General features: G+C 36.5%; 1 protein-coding gene across 2 annotated transcripts; it reads right to left on the reverse strand.

Annotated features, from left to right (window-relative positions):
- Positions 1–266: 266 nt before the first annotated feature.
- PSMC6 (proteasome 26S subunit, ATPase 6) lies at positions 267–21,730 on the reverse strand. 2 transcript variants are annotated; one of them, XM_039240464.1, is made up of 14 exons: positions 21,605–21,730; positions 20,292–20,371; positions 20,166–20,205; positions 19,863–19,915; positions 17,688–17,755; positions 17,328–17,442; positions 13,975–14,062; positions 12,265–12,326; positions 12,054–12,177; positions 11,615–11,676; positions 9,865–9,985; positions 9,650–9,730; positions 4,548–4,619; positions 267–769 (listed from the first exon to the last, which is right to left on the reverse strand). In XM_039240464.1, the coding sequence occupies exons 1-14, from the start codon at positions 21,687–21,689 to the stop codon at positions 651–653; spliced, it is 1,170 nt and encodes a 389-aa protein (XP_039096395.1). In that variant the 5' UTR covers positions 21,690–21,730; the 3' UTR covers positions 267–650. The 2 variants fall into 2 exon arrangements, with proteins under 2 accessions (XP_039096395.1, XP_039096396.1); XM_039240465.1 differs by lacking the exon at positions 20,292–20,371 and having other exon boundaries at positions 21,605–21,693.
- Positions 21,731–23,571: the final 1,841 nt, after the last annotated feature.

Raw genomic sequence — 23,571 nt, forward strand, 5'->3', positions numbered from 1 at the left:
TAAAAAAAGGTTACGGACATGCATGTACTATTTCAATTAATTATCTCACGGTCTATTCACAGTAGGTGAAGAGTAAATAAAGACCTTCCATTATCCATACAGACATACACATCTATGCTTTATTTAACGACGCTCTTAGGAACACTGAGTGTGTATGGTTTTAAAATTCAAAAGCCTGTAATCTAAATAAAACTCATTTTGGTTATTAAATAGTTTATGTACTAAAGGTTCATCATAAATGTACTCTTAAAAAAGACAAAAACATGTAGGAGAACTAAAACATTTTATTCAACTTTTTAGGATGAAGGAAACAAATGATATAAAATAAGTCATAAGAAATGCTCTCTTGTACTACGATTTCAAACTACTTTCAATGTTTTACAAAATGCTCACACGGCAAATATGAAAAGCTTCAACATACTCATAACTTTTGCTGCAATAAATGCAGTATTAACAAACATACAAATTTCTTCTGTACCAATCTTAAAAGTAGAATTACTGAATTACTAATTTTTACAATGTTATCCATACATATTTTTATTCATAATGTTTTTAATGAGATCATTGCCAATACATACATTATTTTCCTTAACTTTATTTTTACATTAAGCCAGGATCTGTCATGCAGCCATCAAAAACCTTCCAGTAAATTACACAGGTTTGTAGTCCAATTTAGACTCTAGCTTCTTAGAATCAGCCACTTTTCTGACTGCTTTCATGAAGTCTTCCTGTACTACAAAATCATGATCAGCACGAATTGCAAACATACCTGTGGAGAACAGAACAACAGGACTGCTATATATAACATGTAAATAATTTACTGTAAGAAAACTAAGAGGGAGTGGGCGAAATTGGTGAAGGTAGTCAAAAAGCACAAACTTCCAATGATAAAATAAATCCTGAGGATGCAATATACAGCATGGTGACTACACTTAATAATACTGTAGTGTATATTTGAAAATTGCTGAGAGTAGATCTTAAATTCTCATAAGAAAAAAATACCTTGGTAACTCTGCGGTGATGGATGTTAACTAGATTTATTGTAGTGATCATTTATAACATAATATCAAATAACTATGTTGTACATCTGAAACTAATGTAATATTATTTGATGATTGTTATCTCAATAAAATAAATTTTTCAGGAAAATAATAAGTAATTTAATTCTGTGAAGTAAATGTGAAGGAGCCTAAATTAAATTTGAAGTAAATGCTACCCCATTGTGGGGCTTGAACTCACGATCCCAAGATCAAGAGTCACATACTCCATTGACTGAGCCAGCCAGCTGCCCCTAAATTTACTACTTCTGAGCCAGTAGTTATAATTTGTTAAAAACAACCATCATTGGGGCGCCTGGGTGGCTTAGTCCGTTAAGCGCTCGACTTTCGCTTAGGTCATGATCTCGCGGTTCGTGGGTTCGAGCCCCGCGTCAGGCTCTGTGCTGACTGCCAGCCCGGAGCCTGGAGCCTGTTTCAGTCTGTGACTCCCTCTCTCTCTGACCCTCCCCTGCTCACGCTGTCTCTCTCTCTCTCTCTCTCCTAGAAATAAATAAAACATTTAAAAAAAAACAAAAAACAAAAAAAACCAACGATCATTGTTCAATTAATTTGCTTAGCTATAGTGAATATTATTTTCCAAACCAAAAGCTAGACAACATGAGAAAACAATCTGGATATTTCAAATCTAGCTCTCAGAGCCCCTGTATCCAATGATATTCTGAGAAAGCAAAATAAATAAAACCCAACTATCAATAAAACATTCAAATCTTAAACAGTAGTTTCTGAACCCTTCAGACAATAATTGCCTGGGAGGAGGGAACACGTGTATAGTATTGGAAAACACAAAATACCTTCAGTAATTCTGATAGCCTTTCCTTCTTAATAATCAAAAGCTTAAAGAATAGGAATTAAAGTCAACACTGGGCTTTATCAAAAATCAGTGACATGAATCATGTAATTAAATGTACCTTATTTATGTACAAATTGGTATTTTTATATGAATTTCATATTCAAGTATCACAATTCAACTTTTTCTTTCAAGTTATTTATAAGCCACTTGTCAAATACTACTTAACATGGATATGGATCCAAGATTTTGAGACAATCCCAATTTCATGATAAGCTAAAGCTGATAATCACTATGTACTAATATTTTCATTGAAGACCTGCTTACATTGAATTTTCATTTATGTAAAACAAGTAGAATAGAAGATTTCAAGGGTTACTTTTTCTATCTTCCAAGATTTCTAAAAAGTCTTGGAAACAGCCACTCTATGCTGTATTCAGAAATCAGGTGAATGGAAATTTCTAGTTTTAATAGTGAAGTTTTTTAAAACCTGTTTTGGAGGTGCCTGAGTGGCTCAGTCGGCTAAGCATCCAACTCTTGATCTTGGCTCAGGTTATGATCTAAGGGTTCATGGGACTGAGCCCTGCGCAGGACTTGGGCTCTGTGCTGGGAGAGTGGAGCCTGATTGGGATTCTTTGTCTCCCTCCCTTCCTCTCTCTCTTCCCCTCCCCAGCTCTCTCTCTGTCTCTCAAAATAAATAAAATTCTAAAGTAAAGTAAAATAAAACCTGTTTTGAAGGCTACAAGTTGGTGAGTTATTTTTCTAAACTTTAGGCATATGACTGCTTCCACATCATTATTTAGTGAATGACTGAGCCTGAGATACATTCCAATCCAAAAAGGATGATAAATCTCAGGATTTGAATGGAAAAGACAACTATAACTGAATCGAGTTTGTTTTAAATTGCAGAAAGCTTTGTTAGCAAAACAGGCTTAAAGTCTAATAATAAAACTAAAGAATTTCAGTGTCTCCAAATACGAACATCCCAGGCTACTTAAAAAGCTAAAATTCTAATCTATACCAAAGTTATAGTTCTTTACTGGAAATAGCTAAAATCATTATTTTCTTAAAGTAAGCTATATGTCCAACTTGGGGCATGAACTCATTCCCCTGAGGTCAAGAATCGCATGCTCTACCAGCTGAGCCAGGCAGGTACCCCAGCTAAAAATGTTTTTAAAATATGTAAGGTATACAAATTTCTAATTGTAAGATAAGTAAGTACTAAGGATATAATGTACAACATAAGGACAATATAGCTAACATTGCTATATGATTTATGAGAAAATTAAGAGTAAATCCTAAGACTTCTTATCACAAGGAGAAAATATTTTTCCTTTTTTCTAACTATCTATATGAAAAGATAAATGTTAGCTGAATTTATTGTGGTAATCATTGCATAATATATGTAAACCAAACCATCATGCTGTACAACATACACTTACACAGTGATGTATGTCAATTATTTGTAAATAAAACTGAAAAAATGCAAAAAAAAGGCAAATACCATCATTTGATGATATGAACCTTTAGGATTATGACACAGCTTCTGTTTAGATTCCAATTTCATCAAAGCAATATTCCAGTAATTTGGTCCAGTGTAGATTTTGGAAAGACACTGTCATAAATTATTCGGAGTAGCTCAAGCCACATCCAAGTTAACATGTTTTGTTTATTAGAAGGGCTTTATGAGCATGATTTACTCTGATCTGTACTGAGAGTTTCTAGACCTGCAGACTTTTGATCCAGGTACTAAGTCACAGTATACCCAAGAGGATACTGCTATCAGAAGCCATATCTGAGCAGCCTTAAACTGTTAAATTTATAAGGAATGCTAAAGGTGATATGAAAACAAGAGGAAATGACATATTGTAATACTTAAAAAAAAAAAAAGAAATGTTCACCTGCAACCTAGGAGAGTCAGGAACTATAAAAACTACAGTAGAAATTAATTTTTTAAATCTTAAGATTCTGTGTGGAAGACAAAGACTAAATGGCCCTATGTATGGTTTTAATGCCACTTGGTCTTGGTACTAGAAATAAAATTTTAAAAAACAGGATCACACAATCCATAGAGGAAACTGCATTAAAAATGACTACATTTTATACAAGTTGTATGATCACAAATCATGAATCAATCTTAACAAAGCTTACTGCCAAAAGACTAGTATCAGAAAACACGTTATCCACTTTGCAGCAGATACTTCTGGTATTAGAAGAAGTGAGACTGAGAGTCTAAGATCAGCCACAGCTATGGCAGACACTTCAGTACAGTCTCAGACTTACTTCAGGGGACAGTATACGATCACATGCAAGTCTTTCTAAGACATCTAGAAGTATAAAGGAGTTAACATCCCCAAGGGTAAATTCGCATCCAGTGGGCGAATGACAGCTGGTAAACAAATGCTCCAATCTCCCACAGATCAGCCAGATAACCATGGAAGGTATTGTGTATGTTTCTCTGAGAGGTCATCAAATCAAATCCCACCCGTCTACAGCAGCTATCTTAATGGTACACCCTTACAATAGCTTTCCTTCTTTCCATATGGCTTTCCTATTCTCTCCTGCATCTTGGATTCAATTCCCAAAAAACAAGTACCCAAATCCTTATAAAGCCCAGGCTCTGCTTTCGGACAACGCCAAACACATTTTTAGCAAATTAAAAAATCTAAATCCATAATAAAACCTTTACTTTAAACGCATACCTGCTTCAGTACAAACATTTCTCAGGTCTGCTCCATTAAAGCCATCTGAAAGCTTCACAATCGCTTCATAATCTGTTTATGAGAAAATACCAGAAATTAGTTTAAAAAAATTTAGTCTTTCTCTTGATTTATGCCCATATGGAAAATTAACTGCAGATCTTGCTTTGAATTTGACCAGCTAGGCATCATCTCTGTTAACATTCCTCCACAATATTTAGCAAGTCCTCCACAATATTAACTACCAAAAATTATACTTCTATTAAGTAAACCAGCACCAAGCAGAAATAAACATACTTTTGACATTTTAAAACCAAAGAATGGCATCAAGATCTGAAAGCATCTTAACCTGTTTCTAAGCAGTGAAACAGTTATGCACATGTGAACTTGAGATAGCTGTCAAGCCAGGACTCATAAAATCTGTAACCAGGGGCGCCTGGGTGGCTCAGTCAGTTAAGCGTCTGACTCCAGCATAGGTCATAATCTCATTCATGAGTTCAAGCCCCACATCGGGCTTTCTGCTGACAGCTCAGAGCCTGGAGCTTGCTTTGGATTCTGTGTCTCCCTCTTTCTCTGCCCCTCCCCTGTTTGCGCTCTGTCTCTCTATTTCTCTCAAAAAATAAATAACAAAAATTTTTTAAAAATTAAAAAAAAAACTATAACCAAATCTTTAATTTGAATAAACCACTGTAACCACAATGGAATTTAGTCACATTAATATAAAATATACCAAAAACAAATATCAGAAATAATTTTCATTTTTATATATTTTTAAAATATTTTTTAATGTTTTTTTATTGTTGAGAGAGAGAGCGCGCGCGCACACACACACACACACACACACACACACACACACACACACACACAAGTGGCGGAGGGACAGAGAGAGAGGAAGACACATAATCTGAAGCAAGCTCCAGGCTCCGAGCTGTCAGCACAGAGCCTGACATGAGGCTTGAATGAATGAACTGCAAGACCATGACCAGAGCTGAAGTCAGAAACCTAACCAACTGAGCCACCCAGGTGCCCTCACATATTTTTAAATAACCATTTTAAAAGGCTAGCTTTTCTGGTTTCTGTGCAAGCTCCAAGTGGTGAGGTATCAGATCTATGGTAACAGTAATGGTTAAGTGATCTTATCCCCATGACAGACTTGAAATGAAGAGCTTTTGGTTTGGTACAGCAGTTATGGACTGGATACAGAATAAGGAGAGAAATAAGAGACAGCATGAGCTACTACAATGTAATTCTGATGAGACACCCTTTGCCAGGCAATCTAGAGTATGTGAGTCTCTTTTTGAGATCAGACAGATACTCATTAATTACTTTTCACTCAAGTCCCAGTTCATATAACCTTCCTGACAGCAGGGATAGTCAAGATTAGCATAGTATCTGGCACCTAGCAAGAACTCAGTATTGAAGAAACCTATAAATTAGCATCCCTAGTTAAGCTCAGTCTTTCTAGCTCAAAACTATATTTACTTAAGCAATGAGAAAGTTACTGAGAGGCAATAATTAACTATTTGTAATTATTTTTGGACCATTAACTTCTAAGGGTATATAAAGGTGCCCTGCAAGTATACTAGAATCCCCTAGGCCAGGGGTCAGCAAATTTTCTGTAATGGGCCAGACAGTAAATATTTTAGCTTTTCCAGGCCATAGGGTCTCTGTCAAAAACTATTCATTTCTACTAATGTAGTGGGAAACCAGTCATAGACAATATATAAACAAACTGGGAATTTTATTTACAAAAAGAGATGTCAGAATTTGGCCCACATCAATAGTTTGCTGACCTCTATCCTAGAGCCCACTCTCTCACCACTGTAGCTAACTACTTTTTAAACTTTTCTTCTGTCTTCAAATGTCTAACGATACTTCCCCATCTTCATTCTGAACTTGGTTCCTATTTCACTGAGAAAATAAATGCACTGGGAAGAAAAATTCTACAAGTTTCTGCCATATTTTGGATACTGCCATCATCAGCATCTATTTATCCTATCTTCCCTCCTATCCTCATAAATGAAAAGTATGCTCATAGACAGGGCCAACCTCTCTTCAAGAAAAATGCATTATCCATTTCTCTCTCTCCTAGATTATTTGCATTAAGCACTAAAAAAAGTGTTTCCATTTTAAAGGAAACTCTCAAATCTTCACCTCCATTTGCACTACAGCTACATTTTTCTCTTCTCCCTTTACTTCAGAAATTCCTTGAAAGAAATGTCTAAAAACAATGCCTCCCCCTACAATCCCCTTGAAACCCATCTGAAGTAGGCTCTATTGCCACGCCAAAGAAATTGTTTTGATAAGGTCACCAATAACCTTCACATAGTAAATCCAAAAGTCCATTCTCGGAACTCCTTTTATCTGATTCACTGCCAGCATTTAACAGGGAACTACTCCCTCCTTAAAACAAAAATATCACCAGCTCCTAGCTTTACTTCCCTCTGTGACTATACCTCCTCAGTCTCCTTTGATGGTTCTTCGTCACAATTTCTTGATATCACAATTAGCTCAGTTGTTTCTTATTTTTAATGCTTATTTGTTTTTGAGAGATGGCATGAGCACGGGAAGGGCACACAGAGAGAGGGACAGAGGATCCGAAGCGGCCTCTTTACAGACAGCAGCCAGCCTGATGTGGGGCTTGAATTCACAAACCATGAGATCATGACCTGAGCCAGAGTCAGACACTCAACCAACCAACCACCCAGGCACTCCTCAGCTCAGTTTGTGAGCCTCTTCTCTATCTACATTTACTTCCTCAGAAATCTCATCTAACCTCAAGACTTTAAAAATAATTTTAATGCTGTTATCATCCACAATTAGATCTCCAGTATAAACCATCCCAATAAACTATGGATGCATATAGAATTACAAATCAATATCTTTATTTTGATCTCTAATTGGCATCTCAGATTTAATATATTTTGAATTAAACTCTTTATTCTCCCTTTAAAACTTAATCTTTCCAGGGGTGCCTGGGTGGCTCAGTTGGTTGAGCATCTGACTTCGGCTCAGGTCATGATCTCAAGGTTTGTGGGTTCGAGGCCCGCATCGGGCTCTGTGCTAACAGCTAGCTCAGAGCCTGAAGCCTGCTTCGGATTCTGTGTCTCCCTCTCTCTCTGCCCCTCCCCTGTTCACACGCGCGCTTGCTCGCTCTCTCTCTCTCTGTCTCTTAGAAATAAATAAAAACATTTAAAAAACATTTTTTTAAATTAATCATTCCAGTCTCCTCCATTTTAATTGATGACAACCCCATCTTTTCAGTTGCATGAGTCAAAAACCCAAGTCTTCCTGGTTCTTCTCTTTACCTTACACCCCATATCTGATTCATTAGCAAGCCCTGTCATTTCTATTTTCAAAATATGTCCAGAATCTCATTATTGTAAGACTTTGCACCACGCGGGACCACACCACCATCTTTTGCCTGGATTATTCAAATATCCTCCTAACTGATTCTCTTGTTTTTGTCCTTGCCCCTCTATGTGCAACCAGAATGATCTTATTTAACATAAGTCAATTACAAAATATTTACAGATGATATGATATAAAGCCTGAGATTTGCTTTTATTTAAAAGTCCAGAAGGTAGGAAGAGGTGAAAGAGATTTTGTTACAAATGAGACAAGATTGGCCAAGAGTTATTAATTATTAAAGCTGGGTGGGTGAGGAGTACCTAGGGTTAGAAGTTCATTATATTCTTTTTTTTTTTTTTAATGCTTTATTTATTTCTAGGAGAGAGAGAGAGAGAGACAGCGTGAGCAGGGGAGGGTCAGAGAGAGAGGGAGTCACAGACTCTGAAACAGCCTCCAGGCTCTGAGCTGGCAGTCAGCACAGAGCCCGACGTGGGTCTCAAACCCACGAACCGCGAGATCATGACCTAAGCAAAAGTCGGACGCTTAACCGACTAAGCCACCCCGGCACCCCAGGAGTTCATTATATTCTTAACTCCATATCTATGTATTTCTAATTTTCTACAATTTAAAAATAACAAAGGTAAGATTATTATCATTCCTCTGCTCACAATCCTCCAATGAGAAGAATAAAATAAAAGCCAAAGTTCCTGCACAATGGCCTCAATAAGGCTCTACACAATCTGATTCCCATTATTTCTACGATTTCACTTGCTACAACTGTCCTGTTTACACTGCCACAGACACCTGGGCCTCTTTGCTACTCCTGCAATGTTCCAGCCATATACCTGCCTCAAGGTCTTCCTTTCTGCTTGATTTTCCCCTAAATATCTATAACTAGTTCCTATACCTTTTCCAGTCATTGGTTGAAAATCACTTTCTTGTTAAGGCTTCGCTCTGCTTCCTCCTCCCTACCTCCATTTAAAAATGTGTATAATCATGGGCGCCTGGGTGGCTCAGATGGTTCAGTGTCTAACTTTAGCTCAGTTCATGATCTCGCAGTTCGTGGGTACAAGCCCCACATCAGGCTGTCTGCTGTCAGCAGAGCCCATTTCGGATCCTCTGCCCCTCCCCCACTTGCACTCTCTTTCAAAAATAAATATACATTCTGGGGCGCCAGGTGGCTCAGTCGGTTGAGTGTCTGACTTCAGCTCAGGTCACGATCTCATGGCTTATGTGTTTGAACCCCACATCAGGCTCTGTGCTGACAGCTCAGAGCCTGAAGCCTGCTTCAGATTCTGTCTCCCTCTCTCGCCCCCACCTCCCCTGTTCATGCTGCTCTGCTGGCATTCTGTCTCTTTTTCTCAAATAAAGAAACATTAAAAATAAATAAATACACATTTTTAAAAATGTATACATTCATTCTGGCTCCTCACATGACCTACTGACCTATTTCCCTTTTCTTGCTTTATTTTTATCCATACCACATATCACCATCTAATCTACTATATATTTTACTGACTTTGTCTTTCCTGACAGGAATGTCTAAATGGGAAGAATTTGCCATGTTTTGCTCACTGTTATAAACCCAGCACTTAGAATAATTCCTGCCATAAAGTTAATGCTCAACAAACATTAGCTATTTTTAAGACGTATGCTGAATTTAAAACCAGATTTGGTAGACTATCAGCAATATCCAATAGCATTTTGCTTCATTTACCAAATGTAAATATACATGAAACAGGTTATTTCCTTACCTATTTCACCATGCTTTGTAATGGGACCTGCATGGATTTTCAATATATCTAATCTTGCTTGTTCATTTGGTAAATCAATATCTGAAAATAAAAAAATCATAAGAAATTGTTTGCAGTCAGGTTTTTGTTTTTTAAAGTAGGAAATGACAAAGAGATATGGAAGGAGAAATGGACATAGACAAAGAATAGACAGCAGGGAAAGAATTTTAACTCACGTATTTTTCTATCTAATCTTCCTGGACGAAGCAAAGCAGGATCCAGGGTATCTGGTCTGTTTGTAGCCATGATCATTTTAACTCTATGTAGAGTATCAAATCCATCCATTTGATTCAGTAACTAATATATTTATAAATAAAAATCATTGACAGGCTTTTATATAACACCCCAACCATTCAAAAATAAACAATACACAGCTTTTTACATCTAATACCATAAAATATATTGTCTACAGATAGTATGCAATGTTTAGAATGACCATTTGATGGAGTATCTTTTCTTTCTCTTATAAAGGGATTTATTTTCTAGCCTCAAAGTTCCAAGATAGACTATTTAATCATGTACCTTCTTATAGCTATCAAAAAGGTTCTAATAAATCTGTAGGCTTCAATCTAGTCAAGAGTTATAAAACTAACCTATGTGGATCTAATTTCCAACATTCAAATTGTTCACATAGTTCCTTTCAAAAATAAACATTATTAATAAAATCTCATGTATCTATTATGTTAGTCACACATAAACTTTATATTTAGGTAAGCAGATACAATGACATTTCTACAAGTTTGATAATAAATCTATTAAATACCTTTCAAATAATTCTACTATACATAGAAATACTAAGACACTAAACATATTTCCTTTAATTCCTAAAGTTTTCTTGAATAAATATTAAAAAGCCTAACTGCGTTCAACAACTCTTTAAAATATAGCTAGCATGAGGCACCTGGGTGGCTGAGTCAGGTTAGCATCTGACTTTGGCTCAGGTCATGATCTCGTGGTTTGTGGGTTCTAGTACCACATCGGGCTCAGTGTGACAGCTCAGAGCCTGGAGCCTGCTTCAGATTCTGTGTCTCTCTCTCCTGCTCACATTCTGTTTCTCTCTCTCAAAAATTATTAAAAATTAACATAAAAATTTTTTAAATACAGCTGGCTTAACAAATGTCTATTTCTTTTCCAAAATATCTGTTACCTGACAACATATCAGTTACTTGAGTAAGACTACCATCTGTGTTGTCTTAAAATACCTCAAATTAAGGTTTCTAAGACCTATGATTAACTTGAAAATACTGCATATATTCTGGGCAGATTATAATATACAAAATGCAATTTTCAAATATTCCTACTAAAACAGATTTTCACACTGTATTACCTATGCTACCTAGCTTGACTTTGTAGAAGTTGAAATATGTGTTTGTGATCTGGCCATCGCTTTCACAGAATTTGGGGTGGGGAAAGGCTTTATGTACATTCTAAAATTCCATCATCCATCTTCAATTATCAAAACTATTTTAGTTTCTTCTTATTCTCAGCAATAAAGCAAGAGAGGAAAGTATCAGTGATTTTTTGAGCAGCCTCATTCATAATTATAACTCATTTATTGCCACCAGTTTTACTATATCCATTACTCATAAAACATCTTAACAAACTAGCACAAGATCACATTCATAGAATGTGAATTACCAGAACAATATACAATTTGAATATCTAAATGGTTGGCCTGCTCAAAATACATGAACAGTATAGCTGTACATTAAATGGAATTTTGTAGACACTCCTGTTATTTTCTGATGAACATTTTCTTACTAGAGATTATAGTAGAGAAATGTGTTTATTCCTGATCATATTTTCAAATTTTATACTTAAGTGTGTTCTTCATTTAAACCATTGTTCATATTTTGACCTTCAAATACCCATGTCTTCATTTAATACATACAGATTTCTTTTTAAACCCCTTTTACCAAGTATTACCTCCATTAAAGTTCTCTGAATCTCTCTATCAGCTGAAGTACCCTCAGAAAACCGACGACCACCTAAAATAATGATATGGAAACTCATGCGTTACTTTTTTCCTCTACAATCATCATTTAAGAATGGTAATGTCTGGAGTTAAAAACATTAAGATAAAAATTAAATAGTAAGAATTATACTGACAAAGTTAGAATTGATTTTGTCTCAATTCTATGTCTCAATGACATGTCTCATTTTGTCAATGTCAAAATTACACTTTTTTCATAGTTTTCTTTTTTTTAAAGTAACAGTCAATTTACTTTGCTACTTCATACAAACTGCAATTAGAGGTAAAAATGGCGGGGGCAGGGAAGGGGCGAGTTCCTTGAGACTTTTTAAAAATGTCCTCTAACACTTTCAAGAAGCATTTAAAATAAATTTTGAAAAGTGTTATTCTTACCAATAGCGTCTATTTCATCCATAAAAATGATGCATGGTTGATGATCCCTGGCATAATTAAACATTTCTCTGATCAAACGAGCACTTTCACCAATGTACTTGTCTACAATAGAACTAGATACAACCTGATTAAGGAAAAAACATTAAGGTAAACATATGACAATTCAAATAAAATTTAATTTCAACAGCTACAAAAAGAATCTTTCCTTTACCTTTAAAAAATTGCAGTCCAGCTGGCTAGCAACAGCTCTTGCCAAGAGTGTTTTTCCTGTACCTAAAATGACAAGAGAAGTCCTAACTAGATGAAAAGCAAAACAAATTCTTAAAAGCCTTGTAAGAATATTATCCTTCAGATAGTAAATTTTGGAAAATGAATGCTAAATCCTAAAAAGAATTTCTATTTAAAATTCTAAAGCACTCCTACTCTCAATATTAAAATTTTTAATTTTATTCAAAACATCCCTTGTAATTCTAAGCATACTGAATACCTATCTTCAAAAATATCTCAACCCCTATTTACAGACACTACTATAGAAACCTGTTACCTGATAATCCATTGGTCTATCCTGCAAAATGAATGGATCTTTTACTTAGGTATATTGTAACATCATGAATTGCTTATTTGGAAACTATTGGTTCAGAGAGTTGTGAAAATCTTCCAAATGTTGGTTTTTTTCAATATACAATTATTTACAATTATCACATTTGTGAACTTCATCAATCCCATCTCCTCTTGTGTTACCATTAGAAAGTTGTCAGATGTAAGTTTTCAAAAACTAATTTTGGCCGAAAGCTCAAATTTTAACACTGGCTACAGACGGTGTTAATTGTTTTAACATAACGGTTAACTTCATTCATTTCTGAAAAAATGACTGCTATTTAAAAAAAATGATTTGAAAAAATGTTAAGCAATAACCAATCTGAATAATGAATCAATAACCAGCCTGACAATGACAGAAATGTGTGTAAATCGTGTTTTAAAGAAAAAATGATCTTGCATGAGGGGTGCCTGGGTAGCTCAGTCGGTTAAGTGGCCGACTTCGGCTCAGGTCATGATCTCACGGTGTGTGTGTGTGTGTGTGTGTGTATATAAATATATATATATATATGTTCAAGTTCTGCATCAAGTTCTCTGTTGTCTGTGTAAAACCTGCCTCAGATCCTCTGTTCCCCTCTATCTCTGCCCCTCTCCTGCTCTCACTCTCTCTCACAAAAATAAACATTAAAAAAAATTATATTCCATGAAAAGCAGCTAATTCAGCTGGTAAGTCAAATAACTACACAACTCCTTTTCCTAGATATAACTACTCTATTCTATTCATCATTATGCAACAGAAGTACTTTACATATATTTTCCATTTCATCACATAGGATATAAAACATTCAAAGATCAGGATTTAATAAAAATACTTTTTACTGCTTCAACAAGGATATTTTAAAGTAAAACTCTTTTTTTTGTTTGTTTAGTACAAGTGTGAGCAGTTAGCAACACAATGACTACTAGTACCACTTCATGCCACTGACTTAACTGATTCACGCTACAGCATGAGCACTTTTACCCAAATTGTTTTTGCACCTTCAGCACAGAAGTAAACACTGTGAAAATGGCAACTAATGTCTTAGTATTATCAAAGTAAGGTATGACCTTGCAGACTCTTTGACAGTGTCTTAGGAAAAGCCAGAGGTCTGTGAACCACACAGGACCAAAGCACTAGCATCACACAGCATGTTAAGATACACATATACACATCCTATGAGGCACAAAAGGACTAAGTATACCTGAGAGAACAGTAGACACACATCTCCTATACCTTCCCTACTCAGAACAGAGTAGTGGTTTTAATAGTCCATATTAAATTTTCACCTTACTTTTTTATTCCTTCCTTCATTTATTTGTAAGTCAGACATAATTCAACACTAACCTGGAGGTCCATATAACAAACAGCCTTTTGGAGGTATTATTCCCACCCGCTGGAATAATTCTGGGTTTGTAAGAGGTAATTCTATCACCTAGAAAAGAAGTTGTATGTTTCTTAAAAAGTCAGTAAAGATTTTGATGAACTTTAAAATACTTCAAGTAAAATACCAGCATAATTAGGTGTACATATTGTAATTCATAACAGATCTAGAACTCCATGCTATGTGAAGCTTTTTTTTTTAAGTTTATTTATTTATTTTGAGGGAGAGAGAACATGTGCATGTGTAGATGGGGCACTGTCAGTGCAGAGCCTGATTTGGGACTTGATCTCACAAACTGAGATCATGATCTGAGCCAAAATCAAGAGTCAGACACTTAGTTATCTGAACCACTCAGGCACCTCTAAAAACATATTTATATTAAAGATTATTCTTCAGGTAGATTTAAGAAAATTTTTTTAATTATGTAAAAATTAATTTAAAAGTCTGTAGTAGTTATTTTAACAAACTACACACTTGACTAAAGTGATGGTTACACAGACATATAATTTGTCAAAACACATTCAAATTGTACACTTAAAATGTGTGCATTTTAGGGTCACCTCGGTGGCTCAGTCAGTTAAGCATCCGACTCTTGATGTCAGGTCATGTTCTCACAGTTCGTGAGTTCAATCCAACTGTCCATGCACAGCCTGCTTTGGATTCTCTCTCCCCTTCTTTTTCTGCCCCTCCCTAACTCATGTGCACGGGTGCACATGCTCTGTCTCTCTCAAAATAAATTAATAAACTTTTAAAAACATCTGCAGGGGCACATGGGTGGCTCAGTCGATTAAACGTCTGACTTTGGTTTCAGCCCAGGGCATGATCTCATGGTTCATTAGTTGGAGCCCTATGTCTAGCTCTGCAGCTGACAGTGTGGTGCCTGTGTGGGATTCTCTCCCTCCCTCTCCCTCTCTTGCTTGTGCATACACACTCTTGCTCTCTCTCAAAATAAATAAACTTCACAAAAAAAATCTGTGCATTTTACTGAACATAAGTCATGCCTCAATGAAAAAATCACACTACAAAAAATGAGGTAAGCAAAAAGATCTATATTACTTTGCATTTGGGAATGCAACACGAAATAATTATGAAATGGCAGTAAGTTGGAACTACTATTAGAGGAAAGGCATAGAAAACTTTCATATGTTGTCATTTTGTCATAGCAGCCTTAAAAGAACCATATATTCGGGCCACCTGGCTGGCTCAGTTGGGACAGCATGTGACTCTTGATCTGAGGGTCATGAGTCTGATCCCCATGACAGGTGTAGAGATTACAAAAATAAAGATAATAAACTTAGGGGTGCCTGGGTAGCTGAGTCGGTTGAGCATCCAGCTTTGACTCAGGTCATGATCTCGCAGAGTCCCACTCCCCTGCTTGCACTGTCTCTCTCTCTCTCAGAAACAAACAAAAATTTTGAAAATTTTTTTAAAAATTAAAAAAAAAAAAAACTTTAAAAAAAAAAAAAAAGAACCATATATATAGTCTGCTCTCAACATCCTAAGACTGATTTAAGGAAACAAAGCTAGAAAATAATTGAGGTTTCATGCCCAACTTAAAACTCTTTATAGTACCAGTAGCTTGAGAATAGTTGTGTTCTGAGGTGTGATTAAGCAAAAAGTGTAAGAAATATTCTTAGTGTATGCAGATGGAAAAGGATACTGCATGTGCATGTTTTGTGGACTGTGTATGTGTATGTGTTTGAATGAGAGAGAGAGAGAGAGAGACATTCTTTCTGATCCTATGGCTGATGCAGCAAATCACTATAAAAGACACAGTTCCATGAAGCACTTGCTCTTTCTGTTGCTCTTTCATTAACCACAAAGTGAGAAGAATAGACTTTTATTTAAAATTAGGTTAGTGCTTCTGCAAGTATGATCAAAATTAATTTGGTTTTGAAGTGCCTGGGTGGCTCAGTTGGTTAAGTGCCCGACTTCAGCTCAGGTCATGATCCCATGGTTCATGGGTTCAAGCCCTGTATCAGGCTCTGTGGTGACAGCTCAGAGCATGGAGCCTGCTTTAGATTCTCTCTCTCCCTCTCTGTCTCTGCCTTTCCCTGACTCAAGATCTGTCTCTCCCTCTGTCTCAAAAACAAATAAACATTTTTTTTAAAAAAGTAAGAAGAAGAATTTGGTTTCATAATCACCTAGAATGTTTGTTTAAGTGCTAACTCTTGAGTTCCACCCCCAATCTACTGCATCAATATCATGAAGAGGACCTAGGAATCTGTATCTTTAATAAGAGTTCCAGAAAACTTAATATGCTAATATCTGAAAACTACTGGCTTATGGCTTAAATCAGATGATGTAAGCTATACCAACTATCCTCATTCATTCCTACGTCATTGCCATCCTAAATTAGGATAAAACCAATGGGACAATGTAATTTCCTTTAAAGACAATTAAGAAGTCATCTGTGGGGCATCTGGATGAATCAGTCAGTTAAGCGTCTGAATCTTGAATTTGGCTGAGGTCATGATCTCAAGGTCTGTGAGATCGAGCTCTGTGTCAGGCTCTGTGCTGACAGAGCAGAGCCTGCTTGGGATTCTTCTTTCTCTCTCTCTCTCTCTCTCTCTGTCCCTTCCCTCTCAAAATAAACATTTAACAAAAAGAAAAAAAAAAAAAGAAAGAAACCATCTGTGCCATGAAGCAAGGCAATCCTAATTTGATCCAAAGAACTTAGAAGGTTTATGTTATGCAAAAGTCAGTATTTTTCTTAAATGGTCACAAACAGCTTTATCAAAGTAACATGTTTAAGGTATGGAGGCCTGGGTGGCTCAGCTGGTGAAGCATGCAACTCGTGGTCTCGAGGTTTTGAATCCAAACCCCTCTTGGGTATGGGGATTACTTTAGAAAAAAATTTTTTAAATCTTAAAAAAAAATGTATTTAAGGTACAGGTATGGACTTGAAGAATTGGAAACTAATATTAATGAGGTTATAGGAAAAACTATATTACACACGTTACCTATATATGCTCTGACTCCAGCAACCTATGATAATCAAAACCATAGATGGCATGGGCATTGGATTCATATCAATTGTTAGCTTTTTTTCTTTTTTGTCACAAAAAGAGTAGGGTTTTTCTAACACCAAATTATCTCCAAATTAACAATACCTGTAATTTTCTTTTTTTTTTAAGACTTATAATTTTCATAGCTAGAAATTCACTGCTATTTTTCTCTCAGCATGAATATTAAATGTATAATATTCAGTAACCACTATTTGGACAAAGTAATCTTATTCTCTTTCTCCCTTTGGGTATCATAAAACCAGTACTATTTATTAGTAAGTTCAGAGAAGAAAGCATACACTACCAACCTCTCTTAATTCCCGAATCTGTTCTGACAGTCCTCCAATCTCAGAATAAGAAACATTCCCAGGGTCCTCATGAGACATGTTGTAGACCAGCGGATCCACCTCTCTTGGCAAATATCTAAAATGATAGGATATGTATTTTTCTTTTATAACATGTATTTTCTCTCAACCAGCAGACAGAGAATAAATGACTTGTTTATGTAAGCACCTGCAGATAATCTTATAACAATGTGTTTACATTAATTTGAAATTGGTAAAAGGGAAAAAACGGCAAAACATTCAACAATCTCAAGAACCATATACTTTGGATAAAAACTTCCTTCTGTGATAAGGAAAGTAAACTAAATAGAATAAGAAACCTACCTCATGATAGTCAGTGTAGTCATATCCAAAGCAACTCTTGTTCCTGGCTTCAGCTTACTTTTGTCAAGCTAATTTTATAAAACAAAGTGTCACATAAACATTTAAAAGGGGAAATAATACTCTAACAAGGAAGAGCACAATATTTAGAAGCCAAATAATCACTTTAACCCCTCAGAGAGAACACTAATATTAGATTACAAACACCATGCCAACAGAAGGGCTTGTAAAAGTAATAATTCAAAGTTATTTCCCTTAAAAAAAGAATGCCCTTTATGTAATCTCAGTGTGAAACATGAAATCACTAATATATAGTTTGTGTTGGAAAATGCCTTGCTTTTAATGAACTAATGGATATTTGTATTTTACTTTCAAAGCTATTTCACAGTTTATTTTGATTCAGGCACTATAATATAGTGACTTTGGCAACTGGTACCTAAGCATTTATACAGAAATCTGTAGGTGAATATTTTGGGGTAAGGAAAGGGAAGCACTTTAAAGGTGTGCTCTTTATTTTTTTCTTTTAAAATCTATTTTTATTTATTTTTTATTAAATAAATTTGGCATATAACATTGTGTAAGTTTAAGGTATTCAATGTTACTCTGATACATTTATATATGGTAATATGCCCTTTAAACTTATTTTAAAAACTACAACTTTGGGGAAGAACAGGTTACTTGACTATGAAATGTACTCATTTTATATCCCCTTAGAGTTTTTCATTAAAATACTAAAAATAAAAACAAAAAACCCCAGCAACCATCATTCATGCTTTTGCTACATGCCAGATACCATGCTGAATAAACTATATATTAGGCTAAATAATATTAAACAACTTATGGCATATTCAGGCAGGGTAACTTATTTGGCTAGGATTAGATAGTCTATCCAACAGATTCACCTCATACTCAAGATGTTACTTTTCCAAAATTAACTTACTTTTGGATAGGTCAAAAAACAAGTTGCCAATATAATTTCAGAATACAAATTACTACTTTTCACAGGATTCTACAAAGGTCTCTAAATTCAGAATTTAGGGTCAATTAAAATGAAGTGGAGATAGGGAAAAATACTAGTTTTAATATAATGGATTAGACTTTAAAAAGTTGTTAGTGGGGCACCTGGCTGGCTCTGTGGGTAGAGTGTGTGACTCTTGCTCTCAGGGTTGTAAGCTGGAGCCCACCTTGGGTGTGAAGATGACTTAAAAAATAAAATCTTAAAAAAAAAAAAAAAAAAGTTGCTAATAAGTGAGGTACTTGAAAAAGCCAAACAAAAATCAATGCAAATCTATTTCAACATTTGTATCTATAGAGAATATAGACCCTGGCTTTTCTAAGATTTTCCAGTTTTCAAATACTCTCTTGCCCCCATACAACCATGAAATATCTTAGAAATACCAATTCTTGGAATTGGTAAATGGGCTCTGTAAGAGACATAAAAATCTTTTGTCACACTAGACATTTAATATTTTGATTAAGAAAATGTCTTTCCATTTATATGCTAGGCATGATCCAAGAATAAGATTTAGTACCTGGGTTAATTTCTACTCTACAACCATGTTGTATCAATGTTTTCAAACGTGAACTTGATATGACAAGTAACTCAGAAAAAGCTCTTCCAATGAATTTTTAAGAATGTTCTAAGGATACTTCCTAAAGAACAGGATAGCACATAAATTGGCCTCAGAGGCTACTAAATTATTTAAAGCCACTTGTTGGCATTTTTGAATGCTAACATGCATTCTGAAAATGAAATTGGCAGTTATTTCAATCTGCCTAATCGATCTAAACGAAAGTATACAAAATCACTCAGGCTACAGTAAAGTCTTTGAATAACATTTCTGAATGTTGAAATATAAAACACAAACAATTGATAAGGTCTAAGTCTCTTCACAAAAAACATTAAAATAACATGATCTGAGATATTTCCCAGTTCCAAAATTGTTATATTTCTAAATATGTAGAGTTGACAGACGCCAATGTGATAAGCATAGAAAGTAGAGAATATCAGGAGCCAATGCCCATAGTTTGAGTTCAAATTTTGTTAGCTACATCTTAACAAATCACCTTTAGGAGGTCCGGGCATAATGCCTGACCTGCTTACCTCAAAAATTAAATAACATATAGAAAAAAGCGCTTTTATCAATTGTAAAGCACTCTACAAACGTAAAATGTTACCTGTCGACGACAACCCACAACATATCGTGGTCCATTGGTAGCTTTAACAATGACTAGAGGAAGAAAATGAAAAGACAAATTGAAAAATAGTAAGTAAAAAATAAACACATCCATACTGATGGCAGATTGAGTTTTATTTCTGTCCTCCAAGAAAACAATAGTTGAAAGAAAATTTAAGTCTATGAAACAATGCCATCTACCTTCATTACTGTCATTAAAATAATAAGCATTTCAAAAGACCATGGTGGGAGGAAGGAGAATCCACTCTTTTTTCTTTACTAATTAACAGTCCAATCCACTTACATTTTTCTTCAGTTAGTTGCTTAAGTACTTCACCCACAATCTAAGAAAGAAAAAAAGCATTACTTTTTACCAATAACTAAAAAACAAATTACCATCACTCCCTACACCCCAAACTCCATTACCTACCTGCCCAACACTTTGTAGGGCCTTCAGATCATTTTCAGATTTTTCATATTGCTTGGTAAGTTCTTTTAATTGTTCCCTTACTGAAATAATATAATTTGAACATTTTTAATTAAACAATAATCTTAGTGAGCTTACGTCACTAAGTACTACTGTAAGTTTGTTTCAGTCTATTTCACTTTACATACTGTTTACATCCACTATATGAAACCACAAAGAAATAATGCCATTTGCAGGGGACATGTTTAAAAATGAAATGCTACAGTTTACTTTTTATTTTTTTAATGTTTATTCATTTTTGAGAGACAGAGTGTGAGCGGGGGAGGGGCAGAGAGAGGGGGGGCGGGGGTAGACACAGAATTGGAAGCAGGCTCCAGGCTCTGAGTTGTCAGCATAGACCGCGATGCCGGGCTGGAACTCAAGAGCAGTGAGATAATGACCTGAGCCGAAGTCGGAGGCTTAACCGACTTAGCCAACGCAGCGTCCCGAAATGTTACAGTTTAAAAGCACCATATTTTTATTTTCTTGATTGGCAATACTTGTTCACATTCGTAACATTGATACATTGTTAACGGAAACGGACACTGACACTTCTGGATTTGCGACTACAAATCCGAATGATAAAAGAGACCCTTCCTCATCTCTTCTACTACCTACATGGATTATTACTCTATGGCGTTCCACCCTAAATAATGTCAACAGGTGCACTGATCCACAGAATTATATGGTTATGGTCTTTCTTCATTTAATCAAACCATCCAGACTTCTCAGTGAAGGTGCACTACGAAAATACATAAGGGCCCTTTTTAGTTCAGGAGGTCAGGGAAACTTGCGCGCCTGATGGGGTACAACTTAGAATACGAGGAAAGGCGAGGAAGGTTATTACGTCCCACTGATGGGCTCCGCTCTGGCTTTCCACCCCAATAACAAGCCAGCACCTCGAGTCCCACTTCTTGCTTGAGCTTCCACGACTCAAGTTTCTCGGGGTCCCAAGACTCACACACACCGCCCTTCTTGCACCCCAACCTGGCAAACATCCCTGGCCCACTTCATTCCCCCTGCTCCTGTAGTCCTCTTCCACCTCCATCTCAGAAGCAGGGATGTTCTCTCTGTCACCCGGACCAGACTGGGCCATTTCTACTCCTCAAGAGGCTGTGCTTCCCAAGCTCGGGGCGGGATGACAAAGCGCCTTGTCCCTGGACCGAGGCCTTCCTATCCCTGGAGCTCGGTTGCCGGGCTCCGCCAAGGGCCTCTGCTTTGTCAGAGACAGATGTAGGTCCAGGCATAGGATTGTATGGAAAGAAAGATGTACTCACACTCCTTCAGACGGCCGTCGATCTCCTTGTGCTCCAGCAGCTTCTTGCGGTAGTCCTGAAGCGCCTTATCTCTAGGGTCCGCCATGATGAGAAGCCGTCGCTCATAGGGGATGCCGGGAATGGCCATGGCCGCCCGGGCGGGGGAAGGGGCGGGGCGAGGGAGGAAAGCCTCCCGGGGGAGGAGGCGTATTCGTGGGGACCTCGCCCCTTCCGGTTGGCCCCGCCCCTCTACTTCACTTCTCCCACTTCGGCGTCTTGGTTCACCTACGGCGCCGGCGTGCGCGGAAGTAGGCCTCCAGCTACAGCGGCCCCTGCAGGTCGAGCTGGGTAAAGCAGGAAGCTGTTGTGCTGGTCGTCCCCTGAGAGGCCTCGTTATTGTGAGACCCCAGCTGTCCTGGAACCACGAAAGATTTTGTGATAAACTGAGATGACAGTGAAGTAGGCAATGTGCAATCTCCCTAAATAGCTCCAGTGGACTGTCAGGAAAATACAGCCTATTGGTAACACAGTGCTATCAAGGACCTCCAGGAACAGAAGTAGGCTATTTTATTCATTCATTCAGTGAATGAGGTGCTAAGGATACAATCTGAACAAATAATTTCAGAGTGTAATAAATGCTATACTGAAAATAAAACATGGTGATGTTATAGAGTATGGTGAGGAGAACTAATTTAGAAGAACATCTGAGATAAAGAGCCAGACTTGCAACAAAGTGGAGAGGAAACTTCCAGAGAAGAAACAGCAAGTGCAAAGATCTTCAGGTAAAAAAGAGTTTGGCTCATTTCTAGGAACAGAAAGGAGACCAATGAGACCCGAAGATGGTGGGTTATAGCGATATGGAGCCCAAGAAAGACGCTGAAGTAGGCTGAGTCAGGAGCTTGAAGTCTGACAACTCTCAGATTTGTGTGCTTTCTGGCAAATTAATCTTTAAAATCTCTATAAAATGAGTATAATAATTGTACGTGTCTCATAGGGATATCATGAGTATTAAATAATATATGTATTTATTAACAATGACACAGTAAGCACTCAATAGTGCCTTAAATAGTGATTTTAAATTATTTAAGGGTAGTAATTACCTCAATTTTTGCAGGACAGGTCCCCATTGCTGCACCTCTTCCAGCATTGTTCCTGGGGAGAATTTATTGTTGTTCAATAGACTCGGTCAGAGTCCCCAGATATATTCCATTTGATCTCATCTAAAACATTGGTCCTCGATATTTGAGTTTAAATAGGTATGTCCTACATATACACGTAAAGTACAAATTTATGTGAATTAAACGACCATACTCACATAAAAAACGTCTTCAAATTTCTTAGGAAAAATTCTTTTGGGTGTTGTATGAATATTATATTCTGTTTTTCAAATACGTAATAAACAAGGAAAATGGATTGAGCAGGGATAATCCCTTCTCCTGCTCAGCTGCAACTATTCTGGTCAAACTAGCCTGTCAATACTAAAATATGTCACCTCTGACATTAAGAAGTAAAGAAGAGAGGATGAGACAGAGAAAAAAGACAGCTCAGTTTGGTTTAATCCAATAAATATTTATCAGCACATAACATACTAATATTTTAAACTCCCTGATCCTTAGTCTTTTTCTGTCACCCATCTGGCAAAAGTCCAACTTCGGATGAACCTCCCATTTTCCACATGGCTGCTCCAGAAGCAGCCCTGTTTCTTTTTTATATGCACCCATAAGACCGTGTCCTTCTTCATCAGAAAATGTACCTCAGCTTGCAATTTTACATTCATAAGGATGATTAAATGTTTAGTGTCTTTTCCACCCAGTAGATTATAAGCTCTAGGAAAACAAGGACTGTGACTATTTCTTGCTCATGATTGTATCCCCAGAAAATGATTATATATATGTGAATTATTGAATGGGTGAATATGTGAATATGTGAGACATTATAATAGGTAAGCAGATACAAAAAGACTAAGAAATGTCATCTGTACTCTAGGA

This window comes from Hyaena hyaena, unplaced genomic scaffold (assembly GCF_003009895.1).
Source record: "Hyaena hyaena isolate Hyena2069 unplaced genomic scaffold, ASM300989v1 scaffold_175, whole genome shotgun sequence".
Taxonomy (NCBI): Eukaryota; Metazoa; Chordata; class Mammalia; order Carnivora; family Hyaenidae; genus Hyaena; species Hyaena hyaena.